Source organism: Hoplias malabaricus, chromosome 12 (assembly GCF_029633855.1).
Source record: "Hoplias malabaricus isolate fHopMal1 chromosome 12, fHopMal1.hap1, whole genome shotgun sequence".
Lineage (NCBI taxonomy): Eukaryota > Metazoa > Chordata > Actinopteri > Characiformes > Erythrinidae > Hoplias > Hoplias malabaricus.
The window spans coordinates 32,076,984-32,103,613 of record NC_089811.1 but is presented as its reverse complement, the minus strand read 5'-3'; the positions used below and the strand labels follow the sequence as shown (position 1 = coordinate 32,103,613).

Below are 26,630 nucleotides of genomic sequence, written 5' to 3'. Positions count from 1 at the left end.
ACTCAGTAGAACAAAGCTCCCAGCTGAAATTACATCCCTACAGCATACACCTGCCATCCCCCAACACAAGGAGGAGCTACAGGGGCATACAGGCAGGTGATGAAGTAGAACCTGTCTTCAACAGTAACCTAGGCCCTACAGTCTTCAGTCAAGCATTAGGTTTATAACAGGACTAAACGATTTAAAGGAAACACCTATTTGTGATTTTTCTGATTCTGATTGCAATTTAAAAAACAACCTCCAGGCCAGTTTAACAACCTAGAATATCTGGCTTTAATAGTACGTTCTGAATTTAGAGTGCTAGAATGTTATTTAGTTTTGGTTGTTTCATGTAAGCAACACAAGTATTTGGTCACTTCTGACTGGTCTCACTCTGTTATAGAACCCATACGTCCCCATTTAAAGCTTGTTATGGTGTTATTCTGTTGGCAGTGTGGACAGGTGCCATCAAAATGAAAGGAGCATCTCCATAAAGCTTGTCAGAAGAGGGAAGCATGAAGTGCTCTAAAATTTCCTGGTAGACGGCTGCGCTGACTTTGGCCTTTTCCACCAGCAGATGACATGGCTCCCCACACCATCACTGATTGAGGAAACTTCACACTAGACTCAAGCAGCTTGGATTGTGTAGTTCTCCACTCTTTCTCCAGACTCTGGGACCTTGATTTAAACCTCAATGTATATTCAAAAAACCCTTTTCCATTGCTCTTTTTTGCATTTGTACTTTAGTGATAGTGCAGCTTATCCACCTCATCAGAGCGTAAAACTCTTTCTGTGACATTTGGGTGTTTGTGTGAACTTTGGGCTTATTTATACATATTTCACAAAAACTCACAAAACCCAGTGGACACTACTGTTTATCGTGAAATATTATACCACTTTTCCACAAAATGACACAGTTCCATGTGGTCTTAATGAAACATCTGTCAAAATTCCAGAGAGATCAAACAGTTTATATCCAGTTTTATAGGAGTTTAAACAGCACCTTTTCCTTTAATTGAGAATGAACCACAGTTTAGTTCAGGGCAAACACCCATACGTGAGAAACGAGTGAGCAGAATCTCTAGTTTTTAGTCATTTTCTCTTGGTTTTATTACTTCTTTGTTCTTTCCTATTAATCATGTATTTCTCTGCACTCATATTTATTTTGATCAGTTTAACCATGTCTTTGCGTTCTCAAATAAACCCAGATGCAGTATTGTGATTAGACAGAGACAAACAGGTCAAGCACTTTGGATTGTGTAGTTCTCCACTCTTTCTCCAGACTCTGGGACCTTGATTTCCAAATGAAATGCAACATTTACTTTCATCTGAAACAAGACTTTGGACACTGAGCAACAGTCCAGTGCTTTTTCTCTTTGGAATAGGTAAGACATTTCTGGTGTTGTCTCTGAGCCATGAGTGGCTTGACACAAGGACAGCAATAGTTGTTGCCTGTGTCCTGGATACGTCTGTGTGTGGTAGTTCTTGAAGCACTGACTTCAGCAGCAGTCCACTCCTTGTGAATCTCCCATAAATTTTTGAATCCTATTACTTGACAATACTTTCAAGGCTGCGGTTATCCCTGCTGCTTATGGACCTTTTTCTACCACACTTTTTACTTCCACTCAACTTCCATTAATATGTTTGGGTACAGCAGGAGGGTGTCAATAACTGTCTTCCCCATGATTGTGTAGCCTACTGAACCAGACTAAGGGGCCATTTTAAAGGGTTTTTAACCTTTGCAGGTGTTTTGTGTTGATTGTTCTAATTTCCTGAGACAACAACTTTTGGGTTTCCGTTGTCTGTAAGCCGTAACCATCAACATTAAAAGAAATAAACCCTTGAAATATATCTCGCTGTTTGTAATTAATCTATATATTAGTTTTACTTATTTAAATTTAATTACTAAAATAAATTAATTTTTTGCCTTGTTCCCATTGATTCCGGGTAGGCTTCGGACACACAACGACTCTGACCTGGAAAAACAGGTCAGATGATCTTCTAATTTATTGAGATGCACCTGTAGCTGTAAACAAATCCAATCTGAATAGTTCTGAACTGTATCGGAAAGAATTGTTGGGTGCATGAAAACCCTACAGTCAATAAATGGCATTTGAACTCTTAAACCTTATCAGAATCATATAGAACACAAAAGTATGAATACCATTACATCTCTAATGATGTGATTAATTCAGTGTTATTGTTATCAAGGTTCACTTTCAGAGCAGATAAAATTAAGACTGGGATTTGCTGATTTTAATCACTCTTTATTATAAGGCAAACACTAGCTAAGAATTGGTATTTTTCTTCTCCTGGGCTCCCCATACAGTTTCAGAGTGTAAATAACCTGTGCAGCGCTGCTCAAAAATCAAGGGTGAGGAAGAAGCAGGAGCGATTTCCTCCATCCCCCAAAGTTACATAGTGCAGTTTCTGCAGTGCTGAGACTGGTGCAGCAACAACAAATTCTAGATATTGACAGTCAGTGAAGCATCATATGAATTTAAAGCTGTAATTTTAAGGTAAAAATACTACGCAGTCTTGCTTTAAAGCTAAGTCCACCTGGGTGAAATGTGTGTGGAAATATATGGAAGACGCTAACTACACTCTCATGCTTGTGCTGCAGGACATCTGGCTCCTGTATACACACACATCTCATCACTGTGCTCCACTGCACTTTAGTCGGCTGAATAATTCACCCAGATTACGTAATACACACACTCTCTCACTTACTCTTCCACTCCTGCACTTTCTGTCCTCCACAAAGAGGTTAAATGTGTAATACAGGTATTCCACAATGGAACAAACTCTCATAAAACACCCCAAAAAAAACCTCCCTGTACTGTAACTGTACTAGGACCACTACACCAAAATAAACACAGTATTAACTCTGCTTCACTGTTTTGGGGGGAAGCCATGGCCTAGCACTTAGAGAAGTGGGTTAGAAACCAGAACACCAGCAGCAATATCCCCAGTTGATGTGCCCTTGCAAGGCACCTAACCCCTAAACTGCTCCCCAGACACAGACAGTGGCTGCCTGCTGCTTTGGGTGTGCGTGTTCATTACCGACAATCACTAGTGTGAGTCTGTTCACTTCCACGGATGGGTTAAATGGAGAGGACCAATTTTGTTGTATGGCTGTACAATAATCATAAAGCATGTCACTTTGTCACTAGCTGGGTTTCTGGCTTAAACATCTGCAAATGTTAGGCACAATAAATATCTGCAGAAAAAAAAAAGCAAAATGAGTTCCATCTACTACTTTTTGTGAAAATATTTCAGATGATGTACAAGGGAGATGGAGAGATCTGATTGGATTTTTACATTGATCCGAATACGTTTTATTTTTATACATTTACATCAAAAAGACACTATATAAAACATTTTAGAAAAAGCTTGTTTTAGTATTTATTTCTTGGCTTCTTTGTCCTTTCCGTTGTATGGAAATCTTTCTTAATTTTTTGAGAGGAAAGTAAAATGCTGTGTGGTCAGTGACTATTGCACAGTGCTGTATATGTTTACAAGAATCTACTCATGCACTAAAATAAAGAGCTGAGGTGGTGCTGCTATGAAAACAGAATGGCCCTAAAGTGTGGAGAGGAGAGAAGAGGAAGGAGAACCGGGGGGAGTCTGTTAAAAGTCAGTGGTTACACAGTAGGTATGAACCATCTGAAACATCAATGTATATTCAAAAAACCCTTTTCCATTGCTCTTTTTTGCATTAGTACTTTAGTGATAGTGCAGCTTATCCACCTCATCAGAGCGTAAAACTCTTTCTGTGACATTTGGGTGTTTGTGTGAATTTTGGGCTTATTTATACATATTTCACAAAAACTCACAAAACCCAGTGGACACTACTGTTTATCGTGAAATATTATACCACTTTTCCACAAAATGACACAGTTCCATGTGGTCTTAATGAAACATCTGTCAAAATTCCAGAGAGATCAAACAGTTTATATCCAGTTTTATAGGAGTTTAAACAGCACCTTTTCCTTTAATTGAGAATGAACCACAGTTTAGTTCAGGGCAAACACCCATACGTGAGAAACGAGTGAGCAGAATCTCTAGTTTTTAGTCATTTCCTCTTGGTTTTATTACTTCTTTGTTCTTTCCTATTAATCATGTATTTCTCTGCACTCATATTTATTTTGATCAGTTTAACCATGTCTTTGCGTTCTCAAATAAACCCAGATGCAGTATTGTGATTAGACAGAGACAAACAGGTCAAGCACTTTGATTGGAGATACACAGACATGGGAGCATTTCTAAAGTGTCTGCACTCTAAATAAGATGCAACACAAATCACAACGACTTGTTTAATCTCATATTTAGGCAGACCACACAAAACTGCATGGGTTGTTTTGGTTATGTTTGCAGTTTGGTGGTTTTGGAGGTTCTAGATCCCCAAATTAATGTGTGATTTTCTATTTTTCCTAATATGTATAATATAGGCATACTCATGCACATAACAATTCATAAGAAGCATTAGCCCTGTGCATCAGCTTGCAGTTTAAATAAGTATTATATCACATTCTGCACAGTGAAACAGTTCTAAATGCTACAGTGACTATGCACTGCTCACCTGAAGAAACCCTTACAATACTTGTAAGAGGAACTAGTAGAGAGAGAGAGAGAGAGAGAGAGAGAGAGAGAGAGAGAGAGAGAGAGAGAGAGAGAGAGAGAAATAGATAGAGAAACCTATAGGACAACATACAGCAATAAAACTAAAGGTTGACAGAACGCGGTGGGGGGCAGGGCAATACAGTGAGACAAAGATATGGAGAAAGAGACTAGGAAACTTACCTATATTAGAGAATGCCCCATGAGTGCAAAGATTTTTCTATGGGATTTCTTAAGGTGTTTTCAATTTGCTGCTAGTCTCTATAACACACTGGATGCCTTTTCCTGAGCAGAAGTCGATATGTGTGAGAGAGCTCCTGAGAGAATATGTGAGATTGTGTGTGTGTGTGTGTGTGAGACAGAGAGAGAGAGAGAGAGAGAGAGAGAGAGAGAGAGAGAGGCAAATGACAGGATGCTCGTGTGTTTGTGTGTCAAAAGAGAGAGAGAGAGAAAGAGAGAGAGAGAGAGAGAGAGAGAGAGAGAGAGAGAGAGATTGTGCTCTGAGGTCTTGCTCAGTAGAAGCAGACTGCAGCGCACATGTGTGTGTGTTTGCGTGTGTGTAGCATGGTCTTCCTCAGTCCAGGGGAGAGTGAGTACTCATCAGAGCATAATGATTGGAGTACTCTAATCGCCTAGCAACCACTCCAGACTCTCAGGGATGGGTCAGCTGCTGGTTCAGCCCCCTGTATTTTAGAAAACAACTAGGATGTTTCATTATAGATTTGGGATTATTGTGATACACTACTGATGTTTGTGATCTCCCCTTTTTTTGAGTGCTTCTGAAAAAAAAAGGCCTAAATAAACTAGACCCTATAGCTCCAACACAGTGTTTCAAGATTTCATTTTAGGGACAAATCTGCATTTCGACACAATACAAACACAGCATGTGTTATGACCTGCCTCCATACTGAAGGAGGCAAGAGCCCTCACAATAATTTACAATATTAGACTTATATAGAGGTAAGATTTGTATAGACTCATAATGAATATAATAAGATAAACATTTTTTCCCATACCCATTGCATTTTTCAACCTATGATTCATAAAATCAGTGATGATATTATGATGAATGTATCCAAAGAAACCTACAAATGTACTAAAAATAAGCATGACCTCAAGACAGGACTACACGTGTGTATATATACAGTACTGTGCAGACGTTTTAGGCATCTAAGTTAATTATATATATGAAAACTAATGTCTTCCCAGTTAGTGTGGTGCTTATATAAAGTTATATATAATCACATAAACAAACAAATAATATAATTAAAAAATAATAATAATAACAACATCATTACACAAATAAGAAATACAATATTTTTTTTCAATAAAGTAGTAGGTGTGAGTGAGTTTGTTCAATGTTACTCTCAAACAATGTTTGTTCAGATTCTCCTTGATTGCATGAATTTGTTAAATCAACAGCACCCATTATTTAAAATCATTATTTATTAACCGAGACTAATGTATGTCCATTGCGGGATGATACCAACTGTTTAAAAGAAATTTAAACCTCTTTCTAGGAGACTAATGTTTAAAATAAATTCTTTTTAGTAAAACAGAACAGAGCTATCACTCCAACACTATAATACCACAGTGCTTAAATTCACTGTGCAAGATTCCTAAGGTTACATTCACCTACCACTGTGACACGAATAAATAAAGTAGTATATGCTGAAGTCTTGACTGGAATATTGTAGTGTTTTAGTGTAGTCTAAAAACTACACTGGCCTATGTCTGTAGCATAAGTAGGCTGAGTTACTATATTCACCTCGCCTAATACTAATAATAATCTGACATTGTCATACACTCGCATATTTGGACAACTATGTGATATTGAATTTTATCTAACTGCAAACTGCAAAATACAACTAAAAGCCAAGGTCAAAATCTGAACAAAAGACCTTGAATGAAAAGAGATGTCTGCTGCAGTGGAAATGCTGCTCTTGCTGGATGCATTAGAGCTAAGAGGGATGGACTCTCCTGCAGACCCAGGCTCTGCTGGCCCATTTGCTTGCATTAAAGCCTCTCTCTGCCTCTGTAAAGGCTTTATAGGCGACAGAGCCATACAACTTCAAAAGGAAAAGCTCTCCTTTAAAATCCAACAGGGTAATCACCAATCAGATGCCGCCAGCTTTGAAATAGAAATGAGATATTTGGCACACAAACAGGTGCTACTGGTTTTTGTCAGAGCCTTTCTCTGCGACATGAGCACAGTTTTATGAGTCTGAATCTAAATGGATCAGGAAAGCATGTACAATTACAAATTAACTTTGATACCTATGGTTAAGTATCACTGCCTGAAGCTTATAGCAGAACATCTCCCTTTAAGACACTGAATATGTGCACATATATGAAAGAGCCCATATATATGAGTCACTCTGTTTTCATGCATATGAATGTGTGTGTACTTTTATTTAGTTTAAGACCTGCAGGCATGCTTCACAAATCACAAGCATCCAACCAGGACACACTATAAGCCCATGTACACACAGGCATAGACATAAGTATGAACACATGATATGCTTTACATACCAGCTAATGAAAATAACAATGCACAATACAGAGCTCTCTATGAGCAACAAGTAACAGTATCAGTAATTCCACAGCAATTAATACTAACAAAAATGGCTGCAAACCTTTAATGAATAACATACAAATCAGAAAAAAATAAGAACATTTGTTTTCAAATGTTTTTTAGTCTCAGTGCTGAAAAATCCATTGCTATGCCACAACTGGAATTTGCAAGATCGCTTTTTTCAAATTAAAACACAATTTTTCGAGTTGAAAACTGTTCATTGCCCAGGGCTCCTTTAAATTACTCTCAGTACAAATAAATAAAAATGTGCATGTGTTAATCACATGTGTTAAGACATTATAGGTTATGAATTTAAATAGGTTTTGTCAATATAAGCCAATTCATTTTTAAAAAATGTCATTGATTAAGCAAGGCAAGCACAATACTATATTGTATCATGGGAAATGTAATCAATTTATTCATGCTTGGAAAGAAATATCAATTTTCAGTTATTCTATACCAACTACTGTATTCAACATGACAACCAAAACTCCAACCCAAAATTTGGAATAATCGTTTATAAAGGTGGCTGCACAGTGGCACAACAATTAGTGTTGCTGTCACACAGGTGCAGGGTCCTGGGGGGTGTGGGTTCGAGCCCCGTTTTGTGTGGCAGTCTGTGAGGAGTTTGGTGTGTTTTCTCTGTGTCCATGTGGGTTTCCTCCTGGCGATTTTGTTTCCTTCCACAGTCCAAGTATTGTTAAGTAGATTGGCTACTCAAAAATGCCTTAGTTAACTTAGAGCGTGTCAGTGAATGTGTGAGTGTGTGGAGCCTTGTGATGAACTGGCGCCCCATCCTGGATAAGCTGTTACAGACAAAGAATGAATGAATTAATGTGTTAAGAAATATTCAATTTAGAAACAAGGAGGGTAAATTCTGTAAAAAATACAATACAAAAGATAAATCATAACAATATGTATTTTATACCTTTACAATTTATGACTAGCTTATTCCATTTAATATGTTCATTCATTGTCTGTAACCGCTTATCTAGTTCAGGGTCGTGATGGGTTCAGAGCCTATACAGAATCAGGGGGCACCAGTCCTTCAAAGGGCAACACACTCACACCTACGGACACTTTTGAGTCGCCAATCCACCTACCAACATGTGGTTTTGGACCGTGGGAGGAAACCAGAGCAGAAACCAGTGCTTTAGGTTTGTTTGATTTTTCTATCTATCTATTTATTGTTTGTTTGTTTGTTTAGCTATTGAGCTAATATAGAAGGTATTCAGATAAATCATCATTATATCTGGTATCACAGATTACTCCAGATATGTAAACAAATAGTTAGATGAGGAAAATTCAGTTAAAGACAGACACCTACCTAGTTAGATCCTTTACCAGTCTGCTATCTTTTTATGTGGTCTTGAACTTGTTTCTGGTTTCATTTCTCTATGCTATATAACAACATACACTGATTTTATGTTTGAATTCCCTTTAAGAATTGTTATCCATGCTTATGTATACTGGTGCATGTCAAATGTGTGTATGTGTGTGTAAGTAAACTCTATGTGAGCATACACTATAGACACTATAGACAGCTTAATGATGCAATATATTACTTTAAATAACTTTATGCACTTCATGGAGCATAAAGCTAGATGAAGCTGTAGAATGTGTATGTTGGAAAAGCTCAGAAAAACCCAGCTCTGCCTGCCAGACAAACACACACACACACACACACAAATCCATAACAAAATTATGTGTTTAGTTTCATACACATACACACACTATATGACATCTCACAAATATATAAACCATGAAACTGTAGGATACCTAAATACAGGGGTAGGAGATGTTGGACCAAATGTGGAGAAACGTAAGAAGAGAGAGACAGTGAGAGCAAAAGATACAGAGATAGAGCGGTACAGAGCAGAGAGATAAGTTGTTACAAGATTATTAAATTGGTTAAATGCTGCTGAGTGCTATTAGGTGGAGTCACAGTCTGTGAGCAGGTGGTATGTGACTAATGGAATTGTGAGAGTGTATCACCGTTAGAATATAAATATAATCACACATCACTCAGACCAATTACATCACTCTACCCATTAAAGATTATTTATATGATCCAATACATCAAAAATATGTAGCATGTCAAAATTTGCCCTATGTTAATATAGTTACCTATTTTAGGGGAGTTTCGCCTTAACCTCACTGAAAGGTTTCTATGCAGCACATTAGCTCTAAACAAAAGAAATAACAGTAATTCTTAAGGGCTACATAAACAGTCAAGAACAACTATGAATAGCAGCACCCCATTCACAATATGTTTGTGGATGCTTTTAAACTAAATTCTCTAGCATTCAGGAAAAAAATATCACCCAGTGCCAGGTAGATTACTTAGAGATCTTATGATAAATGACATGACTAAAAATGTGTTCTAAAACATGATTAGTGGCTATCTTTAAACATGAAATTCAGTCAGATATTCTGGATTATTTGTGAAAACACATTTGAGGATTCATATGTACACGCACAGTATTAAAAAAGTAAGCCAATCAGAATTTAATGATTATGTCACACTCTTGCCCTGTCTCTGTTTTCCTACTCTGTTTTGTCTTTCTCCACTGGCACATGGCTCTTTTTGTTTTAGTCTCTTGCCTCCGCCTTAGCTCCGCCCTCTCGTCAGTGTCTCCACCTGTGTCTCCTCTGTAGTCCCTTTGTTTCAGTATCCCTTGTCTGGTCTTGTGAGTGTATGAATGTGTGTCCAGATATGTTTCTCTGTCTGTCTTGCACACCTTCAGTCCTCGGTTGTCCTTTGTTCAGTCCTGTCATATTTAAGCAAGTCTTTGTCTGTCATTAGTTTATTGTCTGCTTTTGTTTTTGTAAATAAATATGTAAACATTTCATTGCAGTCCAGTTAAAAACATGTATCTCAATTTTTGTAGATTTTTAGTTTACTACAGCATTAGAACACACATGAAAATTTCATAATGAATAAATAGAAATGCTCCAAAATTATTCTGAATAATCATCACCTCGATTTAAGCTGAAGAAGGTTTTTTCCTTCTCCTATAAAGTTACTATTTTGGTAGAAACATATTTTTAATTGGACAATGACAATTTATTGATGCTTTATTAAAGGAGCAATCCCCAATACAGCAAAGAATATGACACTTAAAGGGCATTAAATGGGTGCTGCAGTCCAAATTAAAAACACTGGAGACACAGACACAAAGCTCACATGAACTGACAAAATGTGGCTTCGCCATGCTTCATTATAAGTAGGTTGCTGTAGTGTTAGGCTGTTTTAGGCTTCATTCAGGACTTTTATTTTGGCAAGGCTGAATATGGATGAGTGCTGGTGGAAGAGAGGGGTTTTACCACTGTAGAGCTTGAATATGGTTGGAGTGGAGCCCTGCTTTTAAGGATAGCCGCATTTATCAAAAGAAAACAATATCAGAATCTCAAATTTAAAACCAAATACCCACCCAACAAACAAATATCAAGTATCATATTCCATTTAAACCTTAATTGTTTCACTAGATGAAAGTGAAGTTATATTCCTTACTGAGTTTTCACTTCCACCTTAAGAGGCAAACATTATCTTCTTAGTCACAATTTTTGTATTCTAATGTTTAGTTCCACCTTATATGGGTCAGGTTCCAAGGCTAATATTTCCATGGCTAGACCATGCTGTGTTTGTTACTTGTAAACTGCTACTGAGTTATATACCTGGCAACCCGGGGTGTGGAAATGGTACTACGGAGTGGGCTGTAGGCAGGATAATTGGCTAAACACATACACAGTCCCACACCATAACAGACACTCCTCAAAGAAGAACATAATGGCTGTAGTATTGCAGTTAGAGATGCCAGTGCTTCAACGTATGCTAACCATACACTAGATGACTTTGAAAAGACTTTTAAAAGACAAAAGTGACATCCTCTCACATCTAAAGATAATGTCACAGAGATTTTAGTCGCAAACTATGATTTTGCAAAGACAGACAATCTTGATGTGTCACTAATTACAAGACTGCAACTTGATTCCTCAGTCTCAGAAAAAACTGGTGCATAGGGAACATAACTGTGCCATATTCTACACTAATTGTAGGTTTTTAAGCTGGGTTGATTTAAACACGCTATTTCATCTCCAGGACTTATAACTTATTGTTTTATTTTGAACATACTATAATGAAAGCTTACAGATATTCATAACTCCTGCTTTAGAAGAGGACCTTTAGGGAACACGACTTGAATTTAAAACCAATGCATCACCTTTGTACATTTGCACTGTTTGTAACTAGGGCTGGACGATATGGCCAAGATTTATATCATGATATATTTCTAAATTTCAGTTGATATAATACAGATATCAATATAAACAACATAAAAGTCACAGAAAAACTGCCCAGAACACTGCCTGTGGGTGCTCCAGCTCCAAAATATTTTAGAAGTGCCCCTACATTTGTAATGAAATACATATATAAACAGCATAGTAGCTAATACAACTACAGGAAGCTCTTATTGTGTCACCTCATTAATTCAATAATATACTTTTATGTTGGGATACAGGCTAAGTAATTCCTGATAGATGCTACAATTCGTTGAAAAAATAGTGTTATTATGTTGTTAAATACAGTACAGTAAATACAGTATTTATATTAAATACAGTAAATGGAATATTGTCAATCTATGTTAATAGCATAGCAAGTAACATAGAAATATTGGCTAAATAACATAAGTATTAAGTTAGCCTATTTATGACCTATGTCTAATAAGCATATTAATAAAGAGATAAACACAACAGCTGCATACCTTTATCTTCTTCTTCTTCTTTCCCTTTTTTCCTAAATTGGGCACCTGATGGTTTAGCCCTATTCTTATCCATTTTTGTGTGGTTAATTTGGCATTCCAATCAAGCATTTTTACCAGTGCTGGGTGTTAAGAGCGTAAATAAATATCATTATTAATTGTACATTTTACCACGATTATGATTAATGAACGATTATTTTGTTTGTGTGTTTTTAACCCTCATAGTTCAGTGATGCGGTTTTTACTGTAAATATGCTCCAGTATCACAGCTGGGATATTTTTTCTAATGTCACTGAGAACTTATTCCCCTCTTGTTTTTTGAGCACTCTTTATATTTGGTGTGTGATTGTGCTTTGGTGTGTGATTTTGCATTGTTTGCTCACAGTGTTTAAATTTGACTTTTTGTTCAGTGTCATATTAATTATAGTCAAAACACAGCACGTCCAAACCACTACTTGCTGCTCGAGTCGCTGGGTCTGCCTTGGCGTTTAGATTGCTTCCATGTGATATAATTAATATAGACAAGATTATGTGGGGGTCGGCACGGTGGCGCAGCAGGTAGCGTCGCAGTCAAACAGCTCCAGGGACCTGGAGGTTGTGGGTTTGATTCCCGCTCCGGGTGACTGTCTGTGAGGAGTGTGGTGTGTTCTCCCTGTGTCCGCGTGGGTTTCCTCCAGGTGCTCTGGTTTCCTCCCACAGTCCAAAAACACACGTTGGTAGGTGGATTGGCGACTCAAAGGTGTCCGTAGGTGTGAATGTGTGCGTGTGTGTGCTGCCCTGTGAAGGACTGGCGCCCCCTCCAGGGTGTATTCCTGCCTTGCACCCAATGATTCCAGGTAGGTTCTGGACCCACCACAACCCTGAACTGGACAAGCGGTCACAGATAATGAATGAATGAATGAAGATTATGTGGATTAGAAGTTGTGAATGTTGATAAATTTTTCTGTGTAATTGCCCCAGCCCTAATTTTTCCCCATCATTCAACACAGTCAACCAAGAGTCAAGACTAAACCAATTCACCTTCATGGTGAACTTTCAGGCAGCGACTAGTGACAACTCTGATACATTTGAGATCAAATAGTCACTGTGGGAGTAACACTGTGTATTGCCAAAAAAGTAACTTCAAGGTGCATTATACAAAATTTGCCAGTGGATGTCACACTGAGTCTCTGACCAAAATAAATGCTTCATATTCAGCCACGCTTTCCCTCTCATGAGCAGACAGGCACATGTGGAGCTCAAAGGTAAAGTCATGCCTACTCCAGCTGCTCAGTCATGAAACAAGACACATAACATTATTTAGCCATCCAGTTACTTACACATCAAGGAGAAAATTTGACAGTCCTGATGGTGCTTTCACACCTGCTTTGTTTGGTCCGAAGCAAAATTTCTAGTGTGAAAAGTGCCTCAGACAATTTCCCAAATAAATGGTCTCAGTGCAGATCAGACTTTCTGACCAATTATAGGAAGTTGAGGCAGTATAAATGAGAAAGGTAGATGTGACCAGACAATTTACTCACTCCTAACAAGACAAAATAACAAAATATTTTTAGAGATTTAATTTAAAGGAGTGCACCATGGTGGTGCAGCAGGAAATGTCGCTGTCACACAGCTCCACAGTCCTGGTGTTGTGGGTCCAAGCCCCACTCCGGGTGACTGTCTGCGAGGAGTTTAATGTGTTCTCCCTGTGTCCACGTGGGTTTCCTCCCACCGTCCAAAAACACACGTTGGTAGGTGGACTGGTGACACAATAAGTGTCCATAGGTGTGAGTGTCTGAACAAATGTGTGAGAGTGTTTCGCCTGCGAAGGACTGGCGCCCCCTCCAGGGTGACCACTGCACCCAGTGATTCCAGGTAGGCTCAGGACCCCCCACGACACTGAACTGGATAGGCAGTTACAGACAATGAATATATGAATTATTTAAAGGAATATTATGTATGCTCCCCCTACCTGTTGCTGAATGTAATTCATGTTTTTACTTCTGTCATTAAAACAAGCATCACACCCCGCCCTCTCTCTATCCTCTCACAGACAAACACAAGTCCATACCTCTCTCTTTCTTCTCTCAAAGACAAATAGGAACACACACCTCTCTCTCTCCTCTCACAGACAAGCACATACACAAAAACACGCGCACACACACACACACACACACACACTGCTCTCTCTGCCATAATGCCAGTACGAGGAAAAGAAGCTAAATTCTTATAGTGAGGAAAACACCTTTACACATTTCTCACGAAACATCTTCACCCTGTGGTTCTGAAGTTGCATGGCCAAGATTTTAGAGAAGGCCCAGGAGCTGTGGGTGAAGCACTTTCCTCCCTCTTACAGGTCGGAGCAGCCTCAAAAAGTTTAAAAAGGTTTTTTACCTGAAAATGTATAGTAATGTTGCTTTAACAGTAAATCAATAATCATATTGATACCCTGCTGCCTTAATTTGAAACTGTGCCATCAGTTACAGGGAAAAAACTTTTATCAGTGGGTCTGTGTTCTAACAGTCAGAGTTGTGCACATAAGGGAGAATAAAAAATATTACCTCTCTCAAATTTCATACACTGTCTAGGTTTCTATATGGTGTTACTGTAGTAAACAAAAATAAAAGCTAAAATTTTTACAAATGTGTGTTCTTCTCAATCTGCACACTAGCACCCTACATAGGGTATAAAAATACTGCACCATTACCAGATGGACACTAGTCTAGTAGGTGAACAATTCAGAAATTTAAGGCTGAACCAGTACAATGACATTGGCCATTTAAGATGACATTATTCCACATTTTTTGATGGAAAGTTATAAAACCTGTAAGTCAGTAAAATATTTGGTCAAAATAATATATGTAAAAGTCAGGTTTTTTATAGTTTGTTATATATATATATATAACTATAATTTCAACTGAAAGCACACTCACACACACACACTGGAAATGTTTACCTTGTTTACCTGTAAATCACTGTATGGGTACAACACAAACTGCACTATTCACCTAAATCCAAGCAGAGTTTATTGTGATATTATTACTTGAACATGCCACATATATGAGTGAACATAGTTTATATATTTATTATGATTATATATTAAACTCATGAAGAAAATATTTGCTACTCTCTAGAACTGCTCGTTTAGTCTAATGAATTAGTGCAAGAAGCTGAAATTAAATGTAATGAATGAATTATTAATTTCTAAATAACATCTCCCCCTGCTGGACACAACAGACAACGCAGGCATTTAAAACTACCTCAGTACAAATGTTTTCCTGCCTAAATAACATTTAAGTGAACGTTTCACAACAGCATAATGTCTCACGCACACACACACACACACACACACACACACACACACATCATATTTCACCTTCGCCTTACTGCACCCTACATAGCAGAATTATTTAGTGAGGGCTCTCTTACCTCCCAAAGGATCCTAAACTCCTTCTGCTCAATACGCAATAGTTCACTGAATTCTCTTGTTACAATGGTGGCATGACGTGGTGTATTGTCCAAAATGGACTCCCCAAATGCTGTTCCAATGCCCAGCGTGCAAATAGTGACTGCATCCTGAAAAGAAACAGATATAAAATAAAGAAAGCAGAAGGGGAAATAATGTATCACTGGTCAGAAATGTACCATAGAGAATGACCACAAGAAATAACTATAAGCTATAAACTATATAAGCTGTCTGGCCCTTAGTAACATCCACAGAAGCAGGAGGCAATTACACAAATCTGTGTAGCTTTGTCCATTAAATTTAAAGGGGTAATATACCACTTAGTGAGCAAGCACTCTTTCTGCCCCAAGATTAAGATCTTAGATATAAATCTCTCTGAAAAGCTCTACAGCTTTTTACAGCTTCTGAAATGAAAAATAAACATTGTTGGTCTAATGGGTTCTTCATAGATTTTATACATTTATATATATTTTTTGTAAAATGAAAAATAAGTATTCAGGCAACACTCTGCATCTAGAACAGTCTGCACTTTAGTAAAACAGTCAGCTTTATCCCTGTAAATGACATATTTTGAATTTCCCAACACTGTAAGGCACTTATCTGTCAGTAAATGTTATTACAGGGTAATTATCAACTTTGATCTGTGTGAAAGGCATATCCTTTCACATAATAAATATTTCAATGCAATATTCAAGCTCAGAAGGTCAGAAGTGCAATATTACCTGATGGTTTGCTGTTTCAGAGACTTTAACATCCAGAGAGCCAGAGAGAACAGCATACCAGCTGGTTCCAATATCACCCTGTCTGTATACTACATTACAGAAGGCACAAAAACATCAAGAGCAACAGAGAAGAAAATAATTCTACAGATTCATAACTACTATACAATACAGCATATCTTTAATGACACTCTCTGAATAAAAAAAGACAATTTTGGTTTCTGTCGGTGAGTAATATATTGTAAATATCTGTCTTTTGAAATGTTATTATACATATGTACTCATGCATGAGTGTGTGTGAGACCTACATGTAATGCCTTTTTCCAGACACTCATAAAATCCACACAAACAGATTTGCTGCAGCAGGGTGGGGTTGAATTTCTCAAAAGCTTTCACACTCTTCAGACGGGCCATAATTATATCCACATCTTCTCCAGAGCGTTCTGCTGGTCTACATATGCACAAACACACATTAATCCTCTGTCTCTCACTACACAACTCATAAGTCATTCACACATCATTATACACCATTTTCCCCAACAAGCTCATTTAAAGACAAAAATCTTTAGAGTAATTGTATTTAAAGAAAATATTATCCACAATACAAATAAACAGAAAATAAACAATGGTATGTTGCCATTTTCAACAATGTGCCCCGAATACTTGTTATTAAACTAAATTATCCTTGAGCACTGGGTTTTACAATTAAAGAGACCAATTGTTTAAGTACACATAAAGCATGCATCAGAATAGAACAATCCTAACGTAAAAGGTTTTCAAAAAATTGAAAATGAAATAAGTATGATTACTGAGGCAGTAGTAAAGCCACTTCTAAAAAAGAAAAACAGAATCATCTCAGATAAGTAATCACAGACCAATTTCTAATTTACCGTTCATTGGCAAAATCATTGAGAATATAGTTTTCAGGAAAATCACTAACTTCTTGTCCTTAAATAGCAGCCTAGACAAATTCCAGTCTGGGTTCCGGCCTAATCACAGCACTGAGACTGCTCTAATTAAAGTAATTAAAGATATTTGCTTAAATACGGAGGCTGGAATGGTATCTCTTCCATTACTTCTTGACCTCTGTGAGTGCTGCCTTTGATACCATTGACCATATGATACTTATAGACTCACAAACTGGGTTGGACTCTCAGGAACAGCCCTAAAGTGGTTCACTTTATACCTGCAAGGCAGGAACTACTTTGTAGGAATAGAAAATAATATTGCCAGTGACCTGTGGTGTCCCCCAGGGTTCTATTCTTGTTCTACATTTATTTAATTTATACATGCTTCCTCTTGGCCAGATTCTACAGGACTATGGGCTGTCCTATCACAGTTATGCAAATAATACTCAGATTAAATGACCCTGTCCTCGAACCTTGAACACGTCACTAACTGGATGGGACACAACATACTGCAGTTGAATAAAGATAAAATAGAGATTATTTTATTTGGGAACAGCACTGAGAGACACTGATTGGATACGTATCTGGACTCTAGAGCCCTCAAATCTAAAGAACTGGCTCGCAACCTTGGTGTATTAATGGACTCAGATCATGTTAAAGCAGTTACTAGAAAAGCATTTTACCACCTTAAGAACATCAGTAAGATTAGAGATTTTCTGACTAAACCAGACCTGGAGAAACTTATCCATGCCTTTATTTCTATCAGGATTGTTTACTGTAATGATCTTTTAGCTGGACTTCCAAAAAAGACCATTAAACAGCTTCAGTTGATTCAAAATACAGCTGCCAGAGTTCTCACTCAGAGCAAAAGAAGAGATCACATCACCCCTCCATCCTCAAATCCTTACACTGGATACCAGTCTGTTACAAAATAGACTTTAAGGTGTTATTACTTGTCTACATTTACTGGTCTATAAATGTCTTAATGGTGTAGGACCAGTGTATTTATCAGGTCTGCTACAGAGATATGAGCCAAGCAGAGCTCTCAGATCTTTAGGAACTACTCAGTTAGTCCTGCCTCAGGTGAAAACTAAACATGGAGAGGCAGCGTTTAGCTCCTATGCCGCTCTTAAATGGAACCAGCCGATGGAGAATATTAGACGAACCCCGACTTTAGACACTTTTAAATCAAGACTTAAATCATTCTTGTTTGAACAGGCTTTTAGCTCACTTTTTAGTTCTTCTAAAATTGTATCATTTTAAATTGTTTTAATAATTTTAATCGTGTATTTATTTAAATTTTATTTAATTACTTTTATCCTTGCTTTTAATTTAACTGTTTTTTTTTCTGTAAAGCACTTTGAATTGCTCTTGTATGAAAGGTGCTCTATAAATAAACCTGCCTTGCCTTGCCTTAAAAAAGAGATCATTTTAATCTCCAGTGGCTGAGAGTGCTGGCCCATTTGGAGCACAGCTTCAGAGGCATCTGATTTGGTAGATAATGACATAGATCGTTAGTACTTAATTATACACACAGTTTTTTTTATTTACAGAGCACATTTAAAATCAACTGTGTTTGCAACTGAATAATACAGCATTAACTTGAAACATCTGAGAGTACAAAATACACACACAAAGCATTTGGGGGTTAAGTGCTTGCACAACGGCACTTCAGTCATGAATGTTCATGCCAGTTTTGGGGATCCACTGACCTTCTGGCCCCAAGCCCACTTTTCTACCCTGACCCTTATCCAGTTCAGGGTCGGGGTGGGTCCAGAGCCTACCTGGAATCATTGGGCGCAAGGCGGGAATACACCCTGGAGGGGGCGCCAGTCCTTCACAGGGCACACACTCACACCTACGGACACTTTTGAGTCGCCAATCCACCTACTAATGTGTGTTTTTGTGTCTGCACCTAGAGGAAACCCACGCAGACACAGAGAGAACACACCAAACTCCTCACAGACAGTCACACGGAGCGGGAATCAAACCCAAAACCTCCAGGTCCCTGGAGCTGTGTAACTGCGACTCTACCTGCTGTGCCACCGTGCTGCCCTGGTTACAACATAAAAAGGAAAAAAGTAACATTTGCAAAAATTAACAGGAACTAGCATCAGACTAAAATAACAGAACTGAATGCACTAAAAGAAGGACACAGAGCCAACTAAGCAAAGAAATCAGAGACTATAAACTGATCACCCTTTATCTTTATACAGACGTCTAGAATTTCTAAGACTAGTTGACTTGTAGATCTGAGTGATCTTGTGTTGGAGTGGACAGAGTAAGTGCATGTAATGTTAAGTATTAACATCAGACACACAGCTCAAATATATATATATATTTGAGTCCAACGTATTTCTGCAAAGTTTAGATGATGTTTTCTCACCATTTGCTAGCTCTCCGGTCTGTTTGCGCACTAGAAACCAGTCTAATGAAATCTTTATGTCAGTAAACAGTTAAAAACACATATGGTCTCACTCTGGTATGCTACACTTGTTCTCCCTCTACTCATGGCAAAGAAATGGTATCTGTGCTTAGATGGCTGAGAGAAACTTAATGTTGAAAATCAAAAATACAGATGACAATATTGTTTTATTCCTTTATTCTATAGGTGTGTAATATTTGTTTATTTTTATTTTTTATTTTTTTATTTTGCTATTTCAGATTAGGAGCCCCTCCAGTGTGTGTTCCCACCTTGTGATCAGTGATTCTGAGTAGGCTGTGACCCTGAACTAGATAAACGGTTACAGAAAATGAATGAGTTAATGAATGTCTCAGATTACTTAAGGTGCAACTGACTCTAAATTCAGGAGACTGCCAACTGTCTGAAAGTTAACACAGATGGAAAGTGTTCCAAAACTAAACAATCTGAGTTACAAATGAGTTTCTGGGGTAATTCAAACAGTAAATGAAAGCTTACAGACAAGTTCAACCTCTCTTGATTTGGATCTTGGTTTGATTCATGCAGGTCACTGTCTTTAAGGGTGCTCTGGTTTCCTCCCACAGTCCGTTGACGTGTAAATTCGTCCATGTATTAGTCCCTGAGTGACTGGAAGAGTGCATGATGCCCTGCTATCCAAGGCAGTGTTCCAGCTTGTGCCAAATGAAATAAAATAAAATAAATGATTGTATGTAGTTTCTCACACACAAAAACACAAACAAAACACAGCTGACCATAAAAACACAAATACACAGGAGAGGAAATTATACTAACTACACAATAGAATACAAAACATAACAACAAGATTATTTACCAACATTTTTTCAAACGGAAAGCTAATTTCCCATGATTCTGCAAATCTGTTTAGTATTTTTGATGTGTTAGAGTAGCATGTTTCATCAGTTGGTGTTTTAAAAGATCAGTGGGTGTATGTCAGTGGTCTTGTAAACGTAAACATTGTGTATTTAAAGCAGGACTAAAAGGTGAGTCACACCTGAGCAAACTGCAGACGGCCACCCTTTCATCTGTGTGTTTGTTAAAGAGGAACTAAAGGCCCATTTACTATGCAAACACATCTGGTACACCATGCCACGCTGTCATCACCAACGCCACATTTTATCCCTGACTCGGGAACAAGAAAAGTCAAGGTTCCAACGATGCTGTGTGCGAAAATACCATTAAATGTTTTTAAAAAGTACTCTGGGATCAGCCTTAAGGTACAGCAATGTAAATAAACAAAGGCTATGTTTTGTTATAGTGTAAATTTTTAAAACATACAAAAACATGTTTTTGTGAACATATTGTGGATAATATCAGTACTTAAGAGGCCCACCCCTAGGATGAATGTTTACCAGAGTGATGGGAAGAGAAAAAGGGCAGCTCACAATCCAAAGTAAGACAAGTCATCATTACACAGAGTGTTGCTGGCAGGTTACTATTGACAGTGACATCTGTATGAAGAGTATACAGAAACATCTACATTGTGCAAATCCACAGTTTAACTGAAGGCAAAACTGGAAATAAAAAGTGTCCAGGAAAAACAGGAAGTGCAGAATCAGAAAGAGTATATTCCACACTACACTACATCATGGAAAATGTGATAAGCCACACAAGCGTTAGTGAGGTCATACACTTATGTTTAATTAGCTCAGGATGCAAAAGGCACTCCAGCCTTATTCCAAAGGTAAATCTCAATTTCTTTTTAGCTAAATGAATGCAGATATTCATGATTTAGCCTCATGAGTATTGGTTCTTTTCAAATTTATAGTTCTGTACAGATTAATTATCCACCCTTCATTTTCACTGTACTAAATCAGCTATTTAACATAATTCAAATGGCAGATTAATATGTTTTATTTATTGCTGTTAAATGCTGAGTTGCAGAGTCTAGGGCTGGAGGGTTTAAACTATACATACAATTTCTTTTCAGTGGTCTTGTTTCTGCAGGGCATAATTGGCATACGAAAACCAAAAGGCTAAGCAAGCAGAGGCAAACAAACCTCTGGGCTGTATGCAGGGAGCTGATATTTTCCTACTTGAAACAAACTGCACCAGAGTTTGTCTAGAAACATACCAAGACCCACATGCTCATATGGTCTCGGTCCACTTGTGTAGTGCACCCCTGAGTTCAAAAGGAAGCGTTCACACTTACTCTAAAAAAGTGCACTAAGGGTGTGTCTATACACATCAGCTTTGTGTCGACCAATACAAACACTGATGGGACTGCTCTGCAGGTTTTTTATTAAACTGGTTTGATTGTAAATTTGTCAGTGTGCATGCTAGGCAAACTAGGACTAAAATGTTGCCTAACAAAATCATTTTCTTGTTTGGTCCAGACCAAGGGAACCAAACTGCAAGTATAAACACACTCTAAACAGAGCAATGGTGGCAGGGTTCATTTTAATCAAATTAAACAGACAAGTATACAGACACCCAGAGGAATGCTCAAATTCAAATTTGTTGAATTTTAAGCCACAAAGACCAGGCATTTCTGAGAGTAAAGTGGAATCTACCAAATATTTAAACACTTATCCTGAGACAACAGGCCAATGAGTGTATGTCAGTGAAGCTGTTTGAGACTTGAGAATGTAAGATAACCAATAAGAAACAAAATGAACATTCAAAGTTATCAGGAGGTTCCACAAGGTCTTGCCTTATAGCTAAGTCTTCGGCACTCTGCCTAAATTCTTGGCATGGCAAGTGTTGAAGGCATTTGGAGAGCTGCTCTGACTAATACTCAACATCCATCTCTGAGTGAGGACTGCTGTAAAACTGTGCATATATTGATTTGTTCAGGAACGATGGTGCCATTAATCCTAGATAAGGACGAGTCGGAACCCATTACGCCAGCACAATGAGGTCTCTGTGTGCCATAAACACATTAGCAAAGAGACTGGACTTGATAATGACATAATAAAAAGCTCTGTGTAAGCCTGGTTTCGCCTGCAGGTGGTGTGTCAGGATCATATGATGGAGTGCCCTTGTATACTGAGGCTGGGGGTGACGTTTACAGGTGAGACAGCTCATATTAATGAGATTCATTACTTGTGAGGTGGAGGTCTGAGCAATCAGTAGATAGTTCAGCAATCGATAGGCAGTTCAGCAGGCTTCAGTCACAAACGTGGCTCGGTTGTGTTCTTTACTGAGGTTTCTGTCTGCTTCTGAATGAGTCTGCAGTAACGAAGCCACTGTGGTGCTGCTGCTGTGCCTCACACCAGTCACTCCCTCACACCATGACAAAATAAACGAGAAATAAAGTCTAGTATAGCCTCTGTGTAAAGCCTAGGCTTACAAAAAACATGTTATTCCAGAACGTAAACGATAACAGGCTGATTTCTGCAGAGCGTAGATGAATGAAAGACGTTATTCCATCTAAAACTCACCGGTGTGTTTACAGTGAACCTGAAGTTACCTTGCTATTCGGCAGCCGTTAGAATTTCAAAGGGTGAGACCGTTACATCCAGGCACTGGCTGTCCCATTTAAGGTGGAACGGATTTTATTTTCCTCTTTTTATTATTTTTATTGTATGTACATCGGCGTTTTCCTTCGTAAGACAACTGTTTCTATCAAAGTATGCTTGTATAGCAGGAACGCTGTATAGAGGACCATTTTAAAAAAAAAAAAACACTGTCACCGCAATGTGACCCACGTCCCTGACCGAAAAGGAAGTAAAGGAAGAGAATAGAAATAACCTGATAACTGATATAAATCTACTTACCGTTTATCAAGACAGACTATCCACTCCGCAGAGGCAGAGGAATGGGTAGAAGTGTGAGCTGCCACCATCTTTGACGAGATCATGGACTCGGAAAAGCAGTTTACATCGTCCGGACTCGTTAATGGGTGACTTGACGCAGGTCTCCAATCTCACACTAATAAATAAATGCTAAGGTCAGGCGCCATAAATAACAGAAAAACAAATCCTCAGTGTTATGTTAGATAAAAAGTGCCGATTAACTTTTTATTGTTGTATTCAGTAAGCCGTCGCTATTTAGTCTAAGTTAATCTCCCATAGTAAAGTGGCTGTGCTGTGCACTGCAACGCTGTTGGGACTTCACTGCACAGTGCGTGGGAGGGAAGAAGTAGTAGCTGTCTACTGCAGTTCATCATACATACATTGCAGTAAGGTGCAGATTAAATATTGTACCACCATGCACTCCACACATGTCCTCACCTCTCACAGACCCGCACGACTACCTTACTACTATGTCTAAAATTGATTAGAGGACGCTTAAGGGAATTCATCTATTTAAAGGTGCACCTATTGCTAACTTGCTAATGCCAAGTGTGGTGCACATGGTCAGGGTACTCACCCCCTCGGAGACACACATAGGCTTGGTTCTTACTAGCACTGATTCTCCTCAACTCATCATTTAATCTTCAAACCCCTGCAGGCAGCCACCACTCCAACTGGACTTTATTCAGTTGCAAAATCCATACTACACAAAATGTACATTTACCTCAGCTGATGCAAGCACAAATATTTTTGTAACTACATTGTCACACTCCTTTTTCAAGAAAAGGCATTTGAGTAGGCTAAAGCATCAAGTTATTGTCTTTGCATGCTTGAAAATGTAATTATCCACTTTTATCCGTTGTGGGAGATCATAAACCCTATATATAAAGCTGCTATAACCAAAACAGTGTGTTGCAGTGATGCAAATAAATTTGTTTTTATTTTTACTGATCAATGAACAATTATTGTTCTATTCGCACAATTAGAGTCACCGCAACCCTGAAATGGTTTAAGCGGCAACGAAGATGATGATGACAATTAGAGTCATGAAATTCTTCTGATCATAATATGTTTTGCAAATAAAATAAGCATGAGTGTTGCATGAACTTACCAGTACAATGCTACAAAGATCACAGATTTCCTTTCAAGCCATGCAAACTCTGGTTACAAGATGGATGGCATGTCATTGTGACTGTAATCATTATTGTGACAATTCTGAGACATGTCACAATATGCTTTTCTGAACAAGTTATGGATATTGTATGAACACTATCCAGCTGTATGTTTCATTACAAAAATTATCAAAAATTATTATCAACATTATGTTGTGTGGGTTTCCTCCTACAGTTCAATATTGGTAGGTGGATTGTCCATGCAAAATATCCATAGATGTGTGTGCGTGTGTGTGTGTGTGTGTAAATGTGTGACTCAGTGATGCTCTGTGATGGACTGGCACCTCTTTCTGGATGTGTTCATGCCTTACACCCAGTGATTCCAGGTATGCTCCATATCCACTGCAGCCCTGAACTGGATAAGCGATTACAGACAATGAATTTATAATAACTTTAACACAAACACTGATAATATGAAAAGGGTTACTGAAAATTAAGACCTTATACTCCTAGTATTTATTGCATGTTTATGTGTATTTGTTAACAGCAATGGACAGAGCACAACCACTAAAATACGATAAGAAATGAACTGAAACTTTCAAAAATCAGGATATGGTAACAAAAGACAGGACAGTGATAATACACTTTTGTAAAAAATTATTTTAAGCTGCCTGGGAAACTGCATAGCACAGATGGGTCTTATAGGTTGTATATGTTGTCAAGGGTCAGAGGGAAACTGTTTTGTTCTGTTCTCTTCTGTCTGAGGTCCAGACATAGGCATGCTGAGCAGCTGTGTCCAAGTCTCATTATTAAAGTGTCCACTCAGCAGCCCAGAGGAATTCAGTTCTGCAGAGAAAATGAGAGAGAGAGTGTGTGAGGAAGGATAATATCTCTTGCTGACTTTGAACTCTCTGCTAAAACACCCACAGATATGTTTGAAAGACAAACGCAAAAGTGTAATGGCTGCAAAACCTTCCACCATCTCTTAAACACATACTTGTAATGATGATATATAGCTGCACAAATAGTGTGAATTATGGAACAGTTTTGTACTGGAAAGGTGCTTTAAAGGATTTTATTTCTTTTTTTTTCATACTTTTTTATTGGAGCTAGTTTTTGAACTGGTTATTTGTTCCTCAAACTGTCAGTCCTGAGAGAAATTCATTTTGAGGCTTGCTGCCATTAACAAAAGTAATGAAAGACAACAACATCGTGACTCTAATGATATAAGCTGAAGTCTCTACATTCCTCCCACGGTTTCCCTGGCAACACAGAGAAAGCCTTTGTAAAATCAGTTTCTTTCTCTCAGTGGGTGCTATAGTGCCTCTGCTTTATGGTGTAGAAACATGTTTCCCTTTATTACTTTTAATGTACTCTTTAAGTCAGGAAAATATGTATGAATTAATTTTCCCCACTCTAATGATATTTTTATAGACTTATAGATTTTATAGAACTGTTCATCAGGTAGAATTTGTCCAGAAGGTGGCAGCATTCATATATGAGTGCTGTGGATTCTGACCACTCATGACTTGGATCCATAATGATGGGAGTAACCTCACTGTCAAAAGTCCTGTCTAACTAGACTACCCTATCTAGTAAATCCAAATGTTTGTATAAATTATTATCCTTTTTCAAGTAATAATCCTGTATACATCTCGGTTAGTCAAGTGGGCATGCACACCTTTACAATATGAACACAATGCAGCCTGAAGTGTCCTGGCAGTTTTATTCAATTAATTATTTCTTTTTAACATGTCATTATTTTTGTATTATCTTCTTCATTATTTGATCATCACATTTAAAACACTTTGCAAATATATAACTATTGGACAATAGTGTTAAACTATGTGTTTGTAAACCATATAAACAAGGGTTTATATAGTTTATATACAGAACCCATATCTCTCTGATATTTATCCAGTTTGTGTATAATTAATTATATACAAATTATGCAGTTAAAGGAAATATTAATATATAAATAAAATGGTACCCTGGAAGTCATAAGGAGTATAAACCATTGAAAGAGAGTAAAAGAACCCCATACGGGGCTTGTGATGTGAGAGGGATGAGGGGTGCTATTTTTAAACACAGTCTATAGTGATTTACATTTTAATCTGGGTAGGTGAGGTCAGCTGCATTTGAGTACCCAAGAGGACATTGGGATATTATCCCAGTAAGCTCCTGTATTGCACACAGTTATTTAAAGTGTACAGTAAAGTTTTACGGTAAAGAACATTACTTACTGAAACAACAAAAAGAGTTTAGTAAGTATGTTTTACAAGGATAGTTCATAAATCTGGCTTTGAAAAACAGGTGATTTTCATAGGAACATTTA

General features: G+C 37.9%; 1 protein-coding gene across 3 annotated transcripts in view; it reads right to left on the bottom strand.

Moving 5' to 3' along the window:
• rapgef4a (Rap guanine nucleotide exchange factor 4a) overlaps positions 1-23,693 on the bottom strand; it is a 56,850-nt gene extending 33,157 nt beyond the window's left edge. For 2 of the 3 annotated variants that reach the window (XM_066641346.1, XM_066641348.1), the window contains exons 1-4: positions 23,166-23,480; positions 16,407-16,549; positions 16,102-16,190; positions 15,343-15,489 (exon numbers count right to left, since the gene is read on the bottom strand). In XM_066641346.1, coding sequence (XP_066497443.1) covers positions 15,343-15,489; positions 16,102-16,190; positions 16,407-16,549; positions 23,166-23,248 — 462 coding nt within the window. In that variant the 5' untranslated portion in view covers positions 23,249-23,480. Of the gene's footprint in view, positions 1-15,342; positions 15,490-16,101; positions 16,191-16,406; positions 16,550-23,165; positions 23,481-23,621 lie in introns of those variants that run through there. The other variant, XM_066641347.1, reaches the window with a different exon arrangement.
• Positions 23,694-26,630: the final 2,937 nt, after the last annotated feature.